Source organism: Mya arenaria, chromosome 10, assembly GCF_026914265.1.
Source record: "Mya arenaria isolate MELC-2E11 chromosome 10, ASM2691426v1".
In the NCBI taxonomy this organism is placed as follows: Eukaryota; Metazoa; Mollusca; class Bivalvia; order Myida; family Myidae; genus Mya; species Mya arenaria.
Window position 1 is genome coordinate 42,495,883 of NC_069131.1, and position 15,348 is coordinate 42,511,230.

Here is a 15,348-nt window from a genome sequence, read left to right on the forward strand (position 1 = left end):
TTCATCAAACACTTTGACAAACCTGTTTGACAATGCTCCGTCAGACGGCCGTTTTGTGAAATGGTTTGTCGAAGTGTTTTAGGAAACTAAACTCGCAATCAAATTTTGGTAAAATACCGAAGATAGGGCTCCGTATGAGGCGTGGACTGCGCTATGTTTTATTTAAAATGGTGAAGAAATAGAGAAGTTATCTTTGTTTAAAGTCTTTTTTCAAATCAAAATATTGCCTTCCGACGTAGCATTTATGACGCAATTATCACGTGGTATACACACACTGACTCTGTAGCTTCAGATGGCAATGATAACAGTATACATGAAGTGGGGGTCTTGATGATTGTTGGGGTTATAACCAAGTCCAACTGACTTGTATAAGGATACTAGATACTTCGGATTGCCAAATTTGTATTGATCGGTATTGATCATCTGTGGCGAGTTGCATTTGATATAATTATCATTTGAAAGGGTTTTATTTCCGAAGAAAGTATTATCGTTTTTACAACTCTTTTTTTCTGTCTTGGAATGAACAAATGTTTGCGTAAATATCTGCAAACCAATGATAAAAGATTGCTGACAAAAGATCAGATCGTTGTTTTCATATTTTCGTTCGAAATTAATGTTTCATGGCTTAGTAACGGTTTAAGAAAAATTCATAAAAAATCAATTTTGACCTAAAATATAAAAATCTGCAATCTGATTTTTGTCAGCAGTCTTATATAACTGGTTTTCATAGATTTTCGCAAAAATATAGCTCTTTCTAAGACAAAAAAAAAGTTGTCAAAATGTTCAATCTGTGAGAGTGCAGCTTTAAAGATAGAAAAATATGTCCTCTGCGTCCGATTTATGTTGCAATAAAGAGCAAATATACAAACTTCACTAACATTATGTTAGCTGTAGTTTTGGTGATTTACTTATAGCATATTAATATTCACCAAACAACTTCCTTTAAAATGATACCAAAATAACATTGGGTCACAGGCATCAAGGTCAAACATTATATACGGTTAATGAAGCTAGCTTATTTTATGAACAGAACATAATTTATTACACGAAAACTATACAGTTTTTTGTGTTGCATAGACATATTAAATATATTACAATTACAATTATACAATGTAGTGTGAAATATTAAATCAATATTATAATCAATTAAGGAATAAATTGCGGGGTTGATGTCATTATCGGGGTATGAACGCATTTGGGCTGGTCAAAGAGTGTGGAGTCCGAAGGACTGCATGCGTACTTTAACCAGCCCAATTGCGTTAATGTCCGCGATAATGACATGAATCCCACAATTCATTACTTATATTTACACCAATAGTTCATTATTTCATTCAATTATTGTTAAAAAAATACTTCATTTCCCTTCAAAAAGTGTTCCATTAGGCGCGTTTTGTGAAAAGTGTTTAAAGAAACTAGTCTCAATCAAACTGTAGTAAAAGACAAAAGGCGGGGCTATGTAAGTGACGTATAGTGCGCTTTGTTTCATTTAAAGTGTGAATAAGCAGTTAAGTTGTATTTGCTTAAAGTCTTTATTTGAAGCAGTATATTGGTTTCCGACGTATATTTTATGGCGTAATTTATAACATGGTATACACACTCAGAGCGCCACTATTCAATGCAGGTAGAAGCTCTGACATAGCGTTGTGTTGCACTATGTGGCACTTTTGCCGAGAGTTGTTATGTAGAATAAATAAAGCAAACTAATTATGTCTGTCCTCGTTTTTCAGAAATCATGTCCGCATGTCCGGAAGTAAAATTATATTTCCCGAAATGCGAGTCGTTCCCGGATGTCTCGTGTATTGCCCCACGAGAGTCACCAATCGGTATGTCATCTTACTTTAATACATTTGACCAGTAAATATATAAAATTCAGCATCTATATTCAATACATAAACTATGAAGTAAAGGGACTGTCCTTGATAAAAGGTGTTATTTTAATAATCAATTCTTCTTGTTCTTCTTGTTCTTGTTCTTCTTGTTCTTGTTCTTGTTCTTCTTCTTCTTGTTCTTCTTCTTCTTCTTCTTCTTCTAAATGTTCTTCTAATAGTTAAACTCATTTCACTAATCATGATTTCACTGTTTCGCCAGAACCACGAAGGAAACTGAAGTACGTGTGAATTTGAAAACAGAAGTCAGAAATGTTTAATCTGTAAGTTTAAACATAAGAAAGTTAAAAACCATCCTTCCTTCAGAATGTGGCAAGAACGAGTTCAGCTGCGGCGGTGTAGCGCGATGTGTGAACGCTAGTCAAGTGTGTGATGGGGTCAACCAGTGCGGGGACTGGTCGGACGAGATGAACTGTGGTGGGTTAATGTTATTTGAAAATATACACAACCACTCAGGAGTATAAATAGAAATATATGTTATAGTTAGATGACATGAAATAACAATTTAATGATTAAGAATGGGCGGAATGGGTATAGCGAACGAGCCCTTCTTTATCATTAAAGTATTACTTCAGATCATCATACTGTCTTAAAATACTACCTCATTGGCTGGCACGGAGTGTGTATTTGATGAATGAAAGTAGGCGGACCTTTGAAAACCCGCAAAAGTTGAAAATCTTAATGATTAAGCCTAGTAATTAATGATTGCCTATCTGCAATTTCATTGACTGAAAATGTAGGTTGGATTCTTACTATTCTAGAAAGCTCAGCGAAACCTAACTCTCAATGTTTTAAAAAAGACATACCAATTGCTTAACATTTAGATTATCATATATAGGATCAAAAAGCAAAGATGTCGTGGGACATTTTACTGATATATAGCATTTTTATTTAAAACAAATCAGTTTTGAATATTTATTCATTTGAAATTGTATGATTATTAGCTACAAAAGTTTTTATTTTTATGTTTTAATTGATAATAACTTCAAGCAGAGCAAACGATAGAAAGTAGATTGTTGTTAAAAGTTTTCCGTGAGAAGCGTACCATATGTTTGGAACAAATTTAATGTTACTATTTTCTGTCGTCGTGGTTCTTTGATAACCGCTCATAACTAAACAGAGGAACATTGTTTACCCCGTATGATTCATGATATCTCGTATATATAACAGTGTGTCATGAGCACCAATGGAGGTGCAATATGGGGATGTGCATCAAATCCTACCAACGTTGTGACAATACATCGCAGTGTCCAGATAACAGCGACGAACAGGAATGTGGTAAGTACAGGACATGACTGTGGTTGTGTGTGTATGCCTCTTCACGCATATCATTTATGAATATTAACTATTGAGATGTGTACCAAATGCAACTAACGTAATAACGGTACACAGCAGTGTCAAGATAACAGCGGCGAACAGGTGCTACCATAGTTGTGATGGTATAGATTCATTCCCCATAACAACGATGTTCGAGAATACAATATACATGTAGTTACAGATTGGATATGTTGTGACTTATATTTCTATATGATTATTCCAATTAAGTTTAAATTATTGATATATATCTTGTAAATTTTGTACTGATCAAGTTAATTGTTTTTATATTCAGATAACTGTACCCACGGTCAGGTGTCGTGTCCTAGCGGGAAATGCATTATGACTGAGTGGCTTTGTGATGGTCGTGCCGAGTGCGAGAATGCATGGGACGAATACAACTGTGGTAGGTAAAATTTAAAACATTAGCCTGTTGGCTGTCACCGCTTTGATTTGCGATAATTGGGCCTTTGGGGCTATCCGGCTTTTGGTTTTTCGGTTCTCCCTGTTTCAACTTTGGCTCATGAAACGTTCAGAATTAAAGTCATTCATGTGACACTCGTGACGCCAAGCCGTTTTGGTTTGAATATACATAATTGTTTACCAAATGGGAATGGTTTATTGTCATTGACAAACAAATTTGAAGCATGCGAATGTACTTGAATAAATTAATAATTTTAAATGGCAACTTAATTATAATCGATGTCAGGCATATTAGATCTAAGCGTAGCTTGAATTCACATTGCTTTTTTTTATTATTTCAGACCAGTGTGGGAGAAACCAGTTTTCCTGTATGGACAGGAATCAAACATGTGTGCCGCTCGCCGACCGCTGTAACGGATTTCCGAACTGCCCGAACAGTTTTGACGAGTTTCAATGTAGTAAGTGTCAGGCGTCAGGTCTTCATATATTTAAATAACATTTATGTGTTTATCAACAATAACAACAAAACAACAACAACAGCAATAATAACAACAACTACAATACAACAACAACAACAACAATAATAATAACAACAACTACAATACAACAACAACAACGTTAATAATCTAGTAAAAAGGACGACGACAACGATGGTGATGATAATGATGATGATGATGATGATGATGATGATGATGATGATGATGAATGTAATAAGTTGTTGTTTATTTAACAGTCAGTGAGGAGTACGGCATTATTCAGCTTCCCGTACGAAAAACTGAACTTCCTCTCTGTGCAGATTCGTGGTTCGATGACTACGGGAATTACACATGTCAGCTTCTTGGTAAAGGGTGAGTATCTGGTTTATAATGAAAACTGGTACGATGACTACAGTTTATTTACATGTCACCTTCTTTGAAAAGGATGAGAATCTGATTAATCTTAAAACCGGGTACGATGGTAGTAAGCCGGGAAATACACATGTCAGTTGCTAAGTAAAGGGTGAGTATCTGGTTAATCTTGAAAACGGGTACGATGGTAGTACTCCGGGAAATACTCATTTCAGTTGCTAAGTAAATGGTGAGTATCTGCTAAATTCCGAAACATGAAATTCGGAACTCCTCGGTCATTTTTATAGAAAACAACCTCGGATGTATTTGGACTGTTTACATACTCAAAAAGCCGTACATTTAAGTCCGCTGCAAGTAGATCGCGTAGTAATTTTATTCTGCAGTTAAACTTTATGACCTTACTCTTGGGAATCTTAATTATGTTTGCAATAATATCCTTCACTGATAATAGATTTAAACTAAGATCAATAAATACAACTCTTAAACACTAAATTTCATTAATGATATAATTAAAAAAAATACGAACTACTTCAACTGATGTACCTGCATATATCTTAGGTTGTTTCGATAAAAATATCCGAGGTGTTCCGAATGGAATCATGGTACGATGGTTACGGGAATTACTCATGCCAGGGTGGTAAATTATAAACTGGGTACTATGACTACGGTTATAACGCAGTTACGGGTGTTCATAAGGCATGGCGGAGGATTTTATCGGATAAGCCGTTGCTATAACTTATATTGCGTAAGATTCGTGTTTACAAGTGAGACCATGTATTGCGAATTTGAAATTCTAAATTTGACCTCACGCACTTTCCCTCATCACTAAAGTATTGAAGTGACGTGCAGCATTAATGTATCAATATTTCAACTGGCTTGTAGTTGTTTTCCTGAGACGGAATCTTTCTGGATTATATGAAGATAGAAAAACAATAATGATTCATTTTCGTCTACAGAGTATTCATTTTTAATTGTACAAGTTCCATGATTATATTTGTTGCAAACTCTGTAAAGAAAAATTGCTACTTTTTAACTGCTAAACTTATTTAAAATCAAACTTTTTCTTTAATCTACTCATTGACAAATAAAAGAAATGTTGAAAAAGCGCCTCTTATGGCCAAGCCATTAGGACGTCCTTGCTTCTTATCACAACATTGCAGTTTGTTTTTGAACCATGTAACATTTCTTTCAGCGTTTATCTCGGGTTTGAGGCCGTCAGCTTTCCTCTGAACACCTTCGCCAGCCTGTCGGCCACCGGAACTATCATGTCCGTCCTTGGTACTCTAGAGATCAGGTAGTTTGACAGTTGTATTTAATTTGTAGCTAACACTACTTTGTACATTTAAGATATCATTCTTAGGAGGTAAGTTTTTATAATAAGTTTGCATTAAGTCTGTCATTTTATTTTATTTTTTGGTCGATGCCTAAAATATGTTAAAGAAAGAAACAATGCGAAATTGGCAGCGCATTCAGCTGAGTACAAAATATTGTACTTGTAAGAGAAACCAACACTTTCCCGGAAATTATTTATGATAACAATAGTATAAATTTAAATGTCTTCATTTTCTGAAAAGGCATTTCAATAACGAAACTCCTAATGTTGTATCATATTCACATTTGTGTGTGTCGCTTTATTCCAGTCAATGTCCCAGCAAGAAAGCGTTGAAAGTGAACTGTGAGCCCCGAGGCTGTGGCCGCCGCCAGATCACCCTGGAGAACTATATGTCAGGCGGTGATGACGCCTCACCCGGTGCGTGGCCATGGCATGTAGCGCTCGAACAGTACGGCCAGTACTTCTGCGGGGGAACCCTGATAGCGCCCGAGTTTGTGCTGACCGCCGCTCATTGTGTAGAGTAGGTAAAAATGTTAAAGGGACTAGACACCAGATGTTACAATTGCAAGAAGAAATGAAAGTTGTCAAAACTTACATAAAATTGTGTACAACGCATTAAATTTTTTGCTGATGTATCAAATCGCATACAACACGTGTATCTTTCGCAGTGTTGGTGTATTTTCCATATCGAAATTTACCGTGTTTGTCTTTCACGTAAATTAGTTGACTTAAAAATAGAGTCAGTATATGTATCTACACTAATCACTTGTTTCTCTGATGCTAACTATTCACACTATAAACTGGGAAAACATTGTGCGCTATTTTTAAGGGGTTAACTCATCGGAGACAGGGACCAAAATATTCTTTTAATCAAGTAAAATGATGTAATATCAGCATAGAATTGACAATTCTAGGCTTGTTATTATGAAATACTGTATTTGCCGATATTGAGACCATCTGGTGTCTATTCCCTTTAATAATGCATTTGTGCTTTGATCACTTGTTTTAAATAAAAGAAACGCTCATGTATTTAACGAAGCTCCTTTAATTGCCATAATCTTTCAATTATTTAAATCACAAGATACATTGATTTCCAGGGACAAAATTAGTGCATCTCAAAACATGACCGTCATCATGGGTACCACCGACCGCTCGAAACCGGAAATGACGCGGAAAGTCGTCAGTGTAGAGGCAGTGTCGTCACACGCTGGTCACGTATATTACGAGAAAAACGATATCGCACTTCTGCAATTAAGTTCTCCTATCACGTGGACAAACCACGTGCAGCCCGCGTGCCTGCCGTCTGCTCAACAGAAAGTGCCATTATATTCCACGTGCTATACGGTTGGCTGGGGCTGGGAAAAGTGGGGAGGTAAGGTTCATTTCCAAAGTAAAGCGAGATTTACACGTTTGTTTTATATCGTGTGTATTGTCCACACTAAAGAGTTTTATTTCAGTAAACTATCATTCTCTGCTTGTCTGTCCGCCAACAGCAAGGTATTATCGAGTACCAAGTACTTTCATCTGAGGTTTTGGTTTCGTTAATGTCTTACATAAATGATTTAGTTATACGTAAATTATTAATTCATTCGGTCTTTTCCTTTGATGAGAAAATGTTTTATGGAAGTTTTTACTTAGTTATACGTAATTTATTAATTTATTCATTCTATTCCTTTGATGAGGAAATGTTTTATGGAAATCTAATTAGATGAAATCATTCTAGTTTCTACCGGTACATATCAGTGTCGCTCAATGTTATAGTTTTAACTGTTTTTGTGTATTTATGTTTGTTGCTTTGTTTGTAATTATTTTTGTGTTTGTGTTTGTATTTGTGTGTGTTTTTTCTGTTGGTATTTGTGATTGAATTTGTGTTTTCATTTGTATCTGTGACTGTGTTTGTGTTTTTGTTTATGTGTATTTTGTGTTTGTATTTATGTTTGTATTTATGTTTGTATGTGTGTTTCTGGTCAAGTGACCTGTGCTGGAAAAACCGGTTTTACACGCCATGTAAGATGAGTCACGCGCAAAAACGCGCCACTTCTTATTCCTGTTATTGTTTGGTTTATGAAAGTACTTTATGCCATGTCAATAAAGCACAATTAAATATACAAGACGCAATACAAGAGGTGGGTGAAAAAGCATCTTCCATAGCTGCTCGTGTAAGACAGGTTCATCCGAGCCATCTTGCATGTTTTCTGCGGGGACTCGGTAAACCTCGTTTCCGTAAAAAACCTACACTCATGTTGGGATGAACCTGAACAATGTAAAATACATTTTTTCTTGTCAGGAACATACCGCGACGTTTTACAGCAGCTGAAGATGACACTATGGGATATGGACAAATGTAACAGTTCCCTGGCTTGGAACGGGAGGGTGTCCGAATCTTCAATGTGTGCCGGCTACTACTCCGGAGTGCGGTCTATATGTCGGGTATGTGTACTACCCATTTTTTCAACGCACGTTGTAAAACACGCACAAAAAATGAAATTTGTGATCGGCGTACACTTGTGCTGAGTTGAAAATGCATGTTTTGTATAGCATATCCCCATATATCTTCTTCCGAGCTTCATGGTCATCGGAAATTAATCATCGATGTTAATATAATTATTCATATTGCTCACTGTCGTAATACCTGAAAGTGACCTGTCTTTGAAATCAACATTCTACGGGAATCATCGGGAATGTAGTAAACATCGGGAATGTAGTAAACATCGGGAATGTAGTAAACATCAGGTAAACATCGGGAATGTAGTAAACATCGGGAATGTAGTAAACATCGGGAATGTAGTAAACCTCGGGAATGTAGTACACATCGGGAATGTAGTAAACATCGGGAATGTAGTAAACATCAGATAAACATCGGGAATGTAGTAAACATCGGGTAAACATCGGGAATGTAGTAATCATCGGGAATGTAGTAAACATCAGGTAAACATCGGAAATGTAGTAAACATCGGGTAAACATCGGGAATGTAGTAATCATCGGGAATGTAGTAAACATCGGGTAAACATCGGGAATGTAGTAAACATCGGGAATGTAGTAAACATCGGGTAAACATCGGGAATGTAGGACACATCGGGAATGTAGTAAACCTCGGGAATGTAGTACACATCGGGAATGTAGTAAACATCGGGAATGTAGTAAACATCGGGTAAACATCGGGAATGTAGTACACATCGGGAATGTAGTAAACATCGGGAATGTAGTAAACATCGGGAATGTAGTACACATCGGGAATGTAGTAAACATCGGGAATGTAGTAAACATCGGGTAAACATCGGGAATGTAGTACACATCGGGAATGTAGTAAACATCGGGAATGTAGTTAACAATCAAAGCGTGTTTATTGAAGCCGTGAAAGATAATTGATTAATTTTGTCATCTGTGCCATTCGTGTAAATATGAAATATACCTTAACGGCCTTAAACGACCATATTTAACAGGGTGACTCCGGGGGTTCCTTAGTATGTGACGATGGCATGGCAACTAGCTCTCAAACTGCGTGTCCACAATTATCAGGGTGACTCCGGGGGTTCCTTAGTATGTGACGATGGCATGGCAACTAGCTCTCAAACTGCGTGTCCACAATTATCAGGGTGACTCCGGGGGTTCCTTAGTATGTGACGATGGCATGGCAACTAGCTCTCAAACTGCGTGTCCACATTTAACAGGGTGACTCCGGGGGTTCCTTAGTATGTGACGATGGCATGGCAACTAGCTCTCAAACTGCGTGTCCACAATTATCAGGGTGACTCCGGGGGTTCCTTAGTATGTGACGATGGCATGGCAACTAGCTCTCAAACTGCGTGTCCACAATTATCAGGGTGACTCCGGGGGTTCCTTAGTATGTGACGATGGCATGGCAACTAGCTCTCAAACTGCGTGTCCACAATTATCAGGGTGACTCCGGGGGTTCCTTAGTATGTGACGATGGCATAGCAACTAGCTCTCAAACTGCGTGTCCACATTTAACAGGGTGACTCCGGGGGTTCCTTAGTATGTGACGATGGCATGGCTACTCGCTCTCAAACTGCGTGTCCACAATTATCAGGGTGACTCCGGGGGTTCCTTAGTATGTGACGATGGCATGGCAACTAGCTCTCAAACTGCGTGTCCATAATTATCAGGGTGACTCCGGGCTACGATCTCTCAAGATGCCTGTCAAAAATACCCTTAAATACAAAGATTATAATCTCGTTCACCACCTAATTGACTGTAAGTTTAGATAACCATGTATCCTACATTTGTCAGGGTGATTCCGGGGGCTCCCTAGTTTGTGACGATGGCATGGGCACGTGGACGGTGCACGGGATCTCGAGCTACGTAGCCAACTTCTGCAACATGACAGAGCGGCCTAACATATTCACTGACGTTCAGTACTTTCTACCCTGGCTACAAGAACGAACAGGCACGGTCTAAAGAAATCTTATCTTAAAACCTTTTTATGTGTATAAACAAGTGAGTGTGGACAAGCAGACACGGATCTTTTACTAATGTTTGAATGGTCATAAATAGGCTATATATCAGATGTTTACATAACAAATACAATGACTTTTATTACAGATACACATGGCAATACATTTAAGAGTGTACGTTTACTAAAACCAAACAAATTGACACATTAACAAGTCACCACACCATTCCATTTTCAGTCATATAAAACTATGACGTCATATATTTAGATTACGTCAGATTTATGAGACACATTTCAATATACATCTATGTAGTTGGTAATGTCTTACTCATGGACTTGGTCGGAACATATGTTCACATTTTGGCCATCGGCTGCGAGCACGTACGTTAAAAACAACATTAAATGATGGGCCTTATATGGGATGTTCTTTCTAAACCCATAGACAGAGAAAAGTGGAACGAAATCACACATTTAAATATTTATATAATGTAAAATTAATTCTAGATTATCCTATATTTGTTCTAATAATCGAGTTAACATTTAAACTAACCGGAGCACCCCAGTTTACAATGTCATAATTCCTTACATTTATCTACGCTGCAAGTCGATCTCTTAGTCATTTAAGTTAAGCAGTTAAACCTCAAGAAATTTGCCCTTAGAAAATTAACTATTTATTCAATAATGCACCTCACTACGAATCAATTTGAACTTAGGAATACAAATTACACGTTTAAATGCTACAATCAATTAATATTGTTATTAAACATTTGGCGAACTACTTTTACTGATGAACCGGCATACATCGGAGGTTATTCGATCGAAAATGGCCGAGGTGTTCCGATTATTAAGAAACTGCTTTACTATCTTCAATAAATAAGTAACATTTCTTTAAATATATATTTATTTATATCACGTTTGTATATTAAATACATACGATTAAACTAACACTTGTTTACCTTTTTCTAGAGTGCGTGTTTAAATGCGGGAACGGGAAGTGTCTGTATCGCCGGTCCCAGCTCTGTAACCGGGAGAACAACTGCGGGGACAATAGTGACGAAATTCTCCCGTGCAGTGAGTACTTGAGTACTACACGACCATGTGCGCGCTCATGTTTAATAGCACATAGCAGAAAGCAGAACGGGCTAAATTTTCAAAATCGCATTGGTTATTTTCACTGTTTTGAACAATGGAATATCATTTTTATTTCACTGATTTATCCGTATTAACCACCCGAAAGTGCCATCCCGCTACTTTTTAAAAGCAATTGAGCATTTGTTATAATTACCAATTAGTTACATACAGAAACAAGTAACAATGTTTTGATTTAGCATAGCTGTTTAAACAATTAAGTATGGTTGGTACTTTTATGGAAACATTTGACGTCATAAGTTATGCTTTTAACTCGACTTCCATTTTTCATCCACATAAATACGTTCACAGACCGTACGGTGACGTGTGATTTCGAGGATGATTACCTGTGTGGGTATGATTACACTGGCTGGAGCCGGGCCCAGGACAACAAGTTGTCCACTCTGACGTCAACTGCTGGTCAACTACACACGCAATCCGCCGCTCCACAGTTTGATCATACCATAGGACGTCCACCGGGTAGGATTTTATAATTATAATTACCTTATGCTTCAACAATAACTTCATAATGATGGCGACAATGGAAATACTAGCTGTTGCAGTATTATATGCAGCAGTATTATTTGCAGTAACAGTAATATTAGCAGGAGCTGTAGCAATAACAGAAGTGGTAGCACCAGCAGCCACAAGTAATACTTGTAGTGGTAGTAGAAGTAGTAGTAGAAGTAGCAGTAGTAGTAGTAGTGGTAGTAGAAGTAGTAGTAGTAGTAGTAGTAGTAGTAGTAGTAGTAGTAGTAGTAGTAGTAGTAGTAGTAGTAGTAGTAGCAGCAGCAGCAGCAGCAGCAGCAGCAGCAGCAGCAGCAGCAGCAGCAGCAGCAGCAGCAGCAGCAGCAGCAGCAGCAGCAGCAGTAGAAGTAGTAGTAGTAGTAGTAGTAGTAGTAGTAGTAGTAGTAGTAGTAGTAGTAGTAGTAGTAGTAAGAGTAAGAGTAGTGGTAGTGGTAGTGGTAGTGGTAGAGGTAGTGGTAGTAGTAGTAGTAGTAGTAGTAGTAGTAGTAGTAGTAGTAGTAGTAGTAGTAGTAGTAGTAGTAGTAGTTAGTAGTAGAAGTAGTAGCAGTAGCATTAGCAGTAGCAGCAGTAGCATTATTAGAAGCAGCAGTAGCAGCTACAGCAACGACAGCAGTAGTATCAGTAAAATATGTATTAGTAGCAGCAGCACCGACAGTAATATCAGTAGCAGCAGCAGTACCAGTATTTGTTTTACCAGAAAGATGCCCAAAATGTCGATGATTCCAAACCGTACAGTTAATGGCTGTATTTTAAGGACCCAATTTAGCGTTCATGACTTTAATTAAATTAAACCCTTCAATTACACCTCCAGGTCACTACATGTACGGGAAGTTAGCGGAAGTGAGCGAGGGGACGCTTACGTCGCCTCGATTCACCGTGGCAGCCAAGAGCTGTCTTAGATTCGCCTTCTACATGCGGGGAGATATACAGCAAGGACTGACCATGTACTTCTATACTTATGAAACGTATGTAGATTTTATTATAGCAATATCATTTGAAAAAAAGTATGAACACGCCCACCTATACACTATTTTAACAAAATTCCATGAACTAACGTTTTTTTCTATTTTATTTTCGAATAGAAACAAAATTTTAACTATTAGAATGACGTCACGTGAATTTGATCATCGTTACGTGATTTATGAGGTGGCAATGACGACTGAACGACAAAGGGAAGTAACGGGTGTGATTTGCGTCGCACCTTCTATATTGCTAAATCTATTTAATCACATAACGCTTGCCGGCCCTTTAACAGTGAATGGACGATGCAAATAATACTAAACCGACATATGCAAAGCATTGGTACTCAAATAAGGGTGATATTCGTCTAGTGGTTTAGTTTTCCGTTTCTCGTCCTCGATGTCATAGGTTCGAGCACCACCAGGAACGTTTCTTTTTGGCTTTTCAAACACACCGGGTCCAAATTTCTTGAACAAGTCCTATGTAAATGGATCAAGCTGTCTCAATAGGTCTGATATAATTTAATATGAATAAACTTATAGTAATAAAGCTATTTCTCCAATTTCCAGCGGGTCGGACAAGTACGTCTATAACCGTAAGTGGCCTACATCGCCGCTCCTTTCTACAGGAACTGATGAGTGGCGGACCGGATATGTTGACGTTAACTCCGGAGACTACAAGATCGAGTTCAGGACCGGGGACCTGCTCCGCACTGCTGTGGATGATGTAGAGCTGTTTCCGGGGCAGTGTGACCTAGTTTGTACGTAATTCTTGATTCATTCTGTACCGAGATAATTATTTAAAATGAATGTTTTTTCTCGAAACAATTAGAACTTTTTTGCCGACACCTAGTTATATGAGTTTAAGTTTTTATCAAAACAAGATATTATCCTTGTATTGTCTCATAGCAACTTATGGCATTTGACTCACGCCTTTTGGCCGTATGTTAAAACATCCCGGGTTATAGATTGGCGAACACTGGGCGGGCGAGTAGGCAGGCGGGCGGAAAGACGCGCGTTTGGGTGTCGTTAAAAATTTCTCGTTTAATATTATTTTCCATATATCAAATAATGCTTATCCGATCTTTATGAAATTCGGTCAGAACATTGTCAACCTAATATTCCAGACTAGTGTGAGTATAGGTCATCTCGTGTCAAAAACTAAGTCAGAAGGTATAATCAAGAAAAAAATGCTTTTATAGATTAAACAGAATTAATCAAGTATTCATGAAATTCGGTCAGACTATTTGTAAATATGATATTTAAGACCCGCGTGGATATGGAACACATCGGGTCAAAGGCGAATACAATAGATCAAATAAAAATGCGTTCAAACATTAAACAGTTTATATCCGTTCTTCATGAAACTCATGAAACAGTGTTAATATGGTCATCTCGGGTCAAGAACTAGGTCACGCGCGTGTTGATATGGGTCATCTCGAGTTCTGAACTAAGTCACTAGGTGAAAGATAATTCAAAATGTGTTAAAGGGGCTCTACTATATGATAAAATAGCGAAAAAAATGACATAAACTTGGAATCGATGTGTACAATGCATTGAAACTTACAAACTGTACCACATAGTTTAAAAACTTAAATTTATAATTTATAATTTATTTCAGTTTAGCAGTTATTTCGTTATTTCCATTAAAAAAGATTACTGGGTATGTCTACCAGGTAGAATTTATTCCTTATGCGTGATTGGCTAGTCGGTGTTATCACGTGATATTACCGAGGTAGGTGTATAGCTTAATTATGTCACCTATTGAGAGTAAGCCGTCGTTGCTCAGTGGATACGACGCTGAACTGCAATTTTGGCGACACGGGTTCGAACCCGGTCTCCGACACATTTTTTTTTTTTTAAATATGTACTTTTTTACAATTATGATATCAAAGCGTAACACATTCTATTAGATAATTTTCCTGAGACTCGTTACAGAAAAAAAAAAAATTTGGTGCCAATCTGGTGTACAGTCACTTTAAGGTATCTTAATCATTTCATAACTTCAACATTGTTAATCGATCTTCAACATAGTCAGAATACCACTCAGCATGATAATTTTGACCAGTGTGCATATCGGTCTTCTTTGGTCAAGTACTTGGTGTGACCATTGTGAATATGGGTCAGCAGCATTTACGTTTTCCTCTATAAATACCCTGCTGAAAAGTCGCAGTTGTCAACGAAATTATACAGCTTAACCGCATTATCCACGTGCACAAAACATGTAACAAATGTAAGAATGATAAAATGAACCCTCCTGGTAATATTGTGGTAGTAAAGGTCAACCTAATCCACAAACCACTGGTAAGAGAATATTTATATAAACTATAACATGTTTCCAGTATGCAAGAGCGAAGAGTTTAGATGTCGAGTGTCGAATAAGTGTATACCCCGACTGTCCAGATGTAATATTGTCGTTGATTGTGATGACGCAAAAGACGAAACCAACTGTGGTACGTTTATATTGTAATATAAACGGTTTAAAATTTATATAAACACTTCAGGTTAATGCCA

At 37.5% G+C, this 15,348-nt stretch overlaps 1 protein-coding gene across 1 annotated transcript in view; it reads left to right on the top strand.

Moving 5' to 3' along the window:
- The window catches only part of LOC128205160 (uncharacterized), a 44,878-nt gene that overhangs the window by 17,157 nt on the left and 12,373 nt on the right, over positions 1–15,348 (top strand). Inside the window, exons 13-28 of the mRNA XM_052906617.1 lie at positions 1,728–1,823; positions 2,193–2,303; positions 3,057–3,164; positions 3,496–3,606; positions 3,965–4,081; positions 4,357–4,471; positions 5,664–5,765; positions 6,112–6,324; positions 6,902–7,176; positions 8,092–8,234; positions 10,057–10,213; positions 11,186–11,290; positions 11,660–11,827; positions 12,687–12,840; positions 13,405–13,595; positions 15,177–15,287. Of these exons, the coding sequence (XP_052762577.1) occupies positions 1,728–1,823; positions 2,193–2,303; positions 3,057–3,164; positions 3,496–3,606; positions 3,965–4,081; positions 4,357–4,471; positions 5,664–5,765; positions 6,112–6,324; positions 6,902–7,176; positions 8,092–8,234; positions 10,057–10,213; positions 11,186–11,290; positions 11,660–11,827; positions 12,687–12,840; positions 13,405–13,595; positions 15,177–15,287 (2,277 nt within the window). The remainder of the gene's footprint in view (positions 1–1,727; positions 1,824–2,192; positions 2,304–3,056; positions 3,165–3,495; positions 3,607–3,964; positions 4,082–4,356; positions 4,472–5,663; positions 5,766–6,111; positions 6,325–6,901; positions 7,177–8,091; positions 8,235–10,056; positions 10,214–11,185; positions 11,291–11,659; positions 11,828–12,686; positions 12,841–13,404; positions 13,596–15,176; positions 15,288–15,348) is intronic.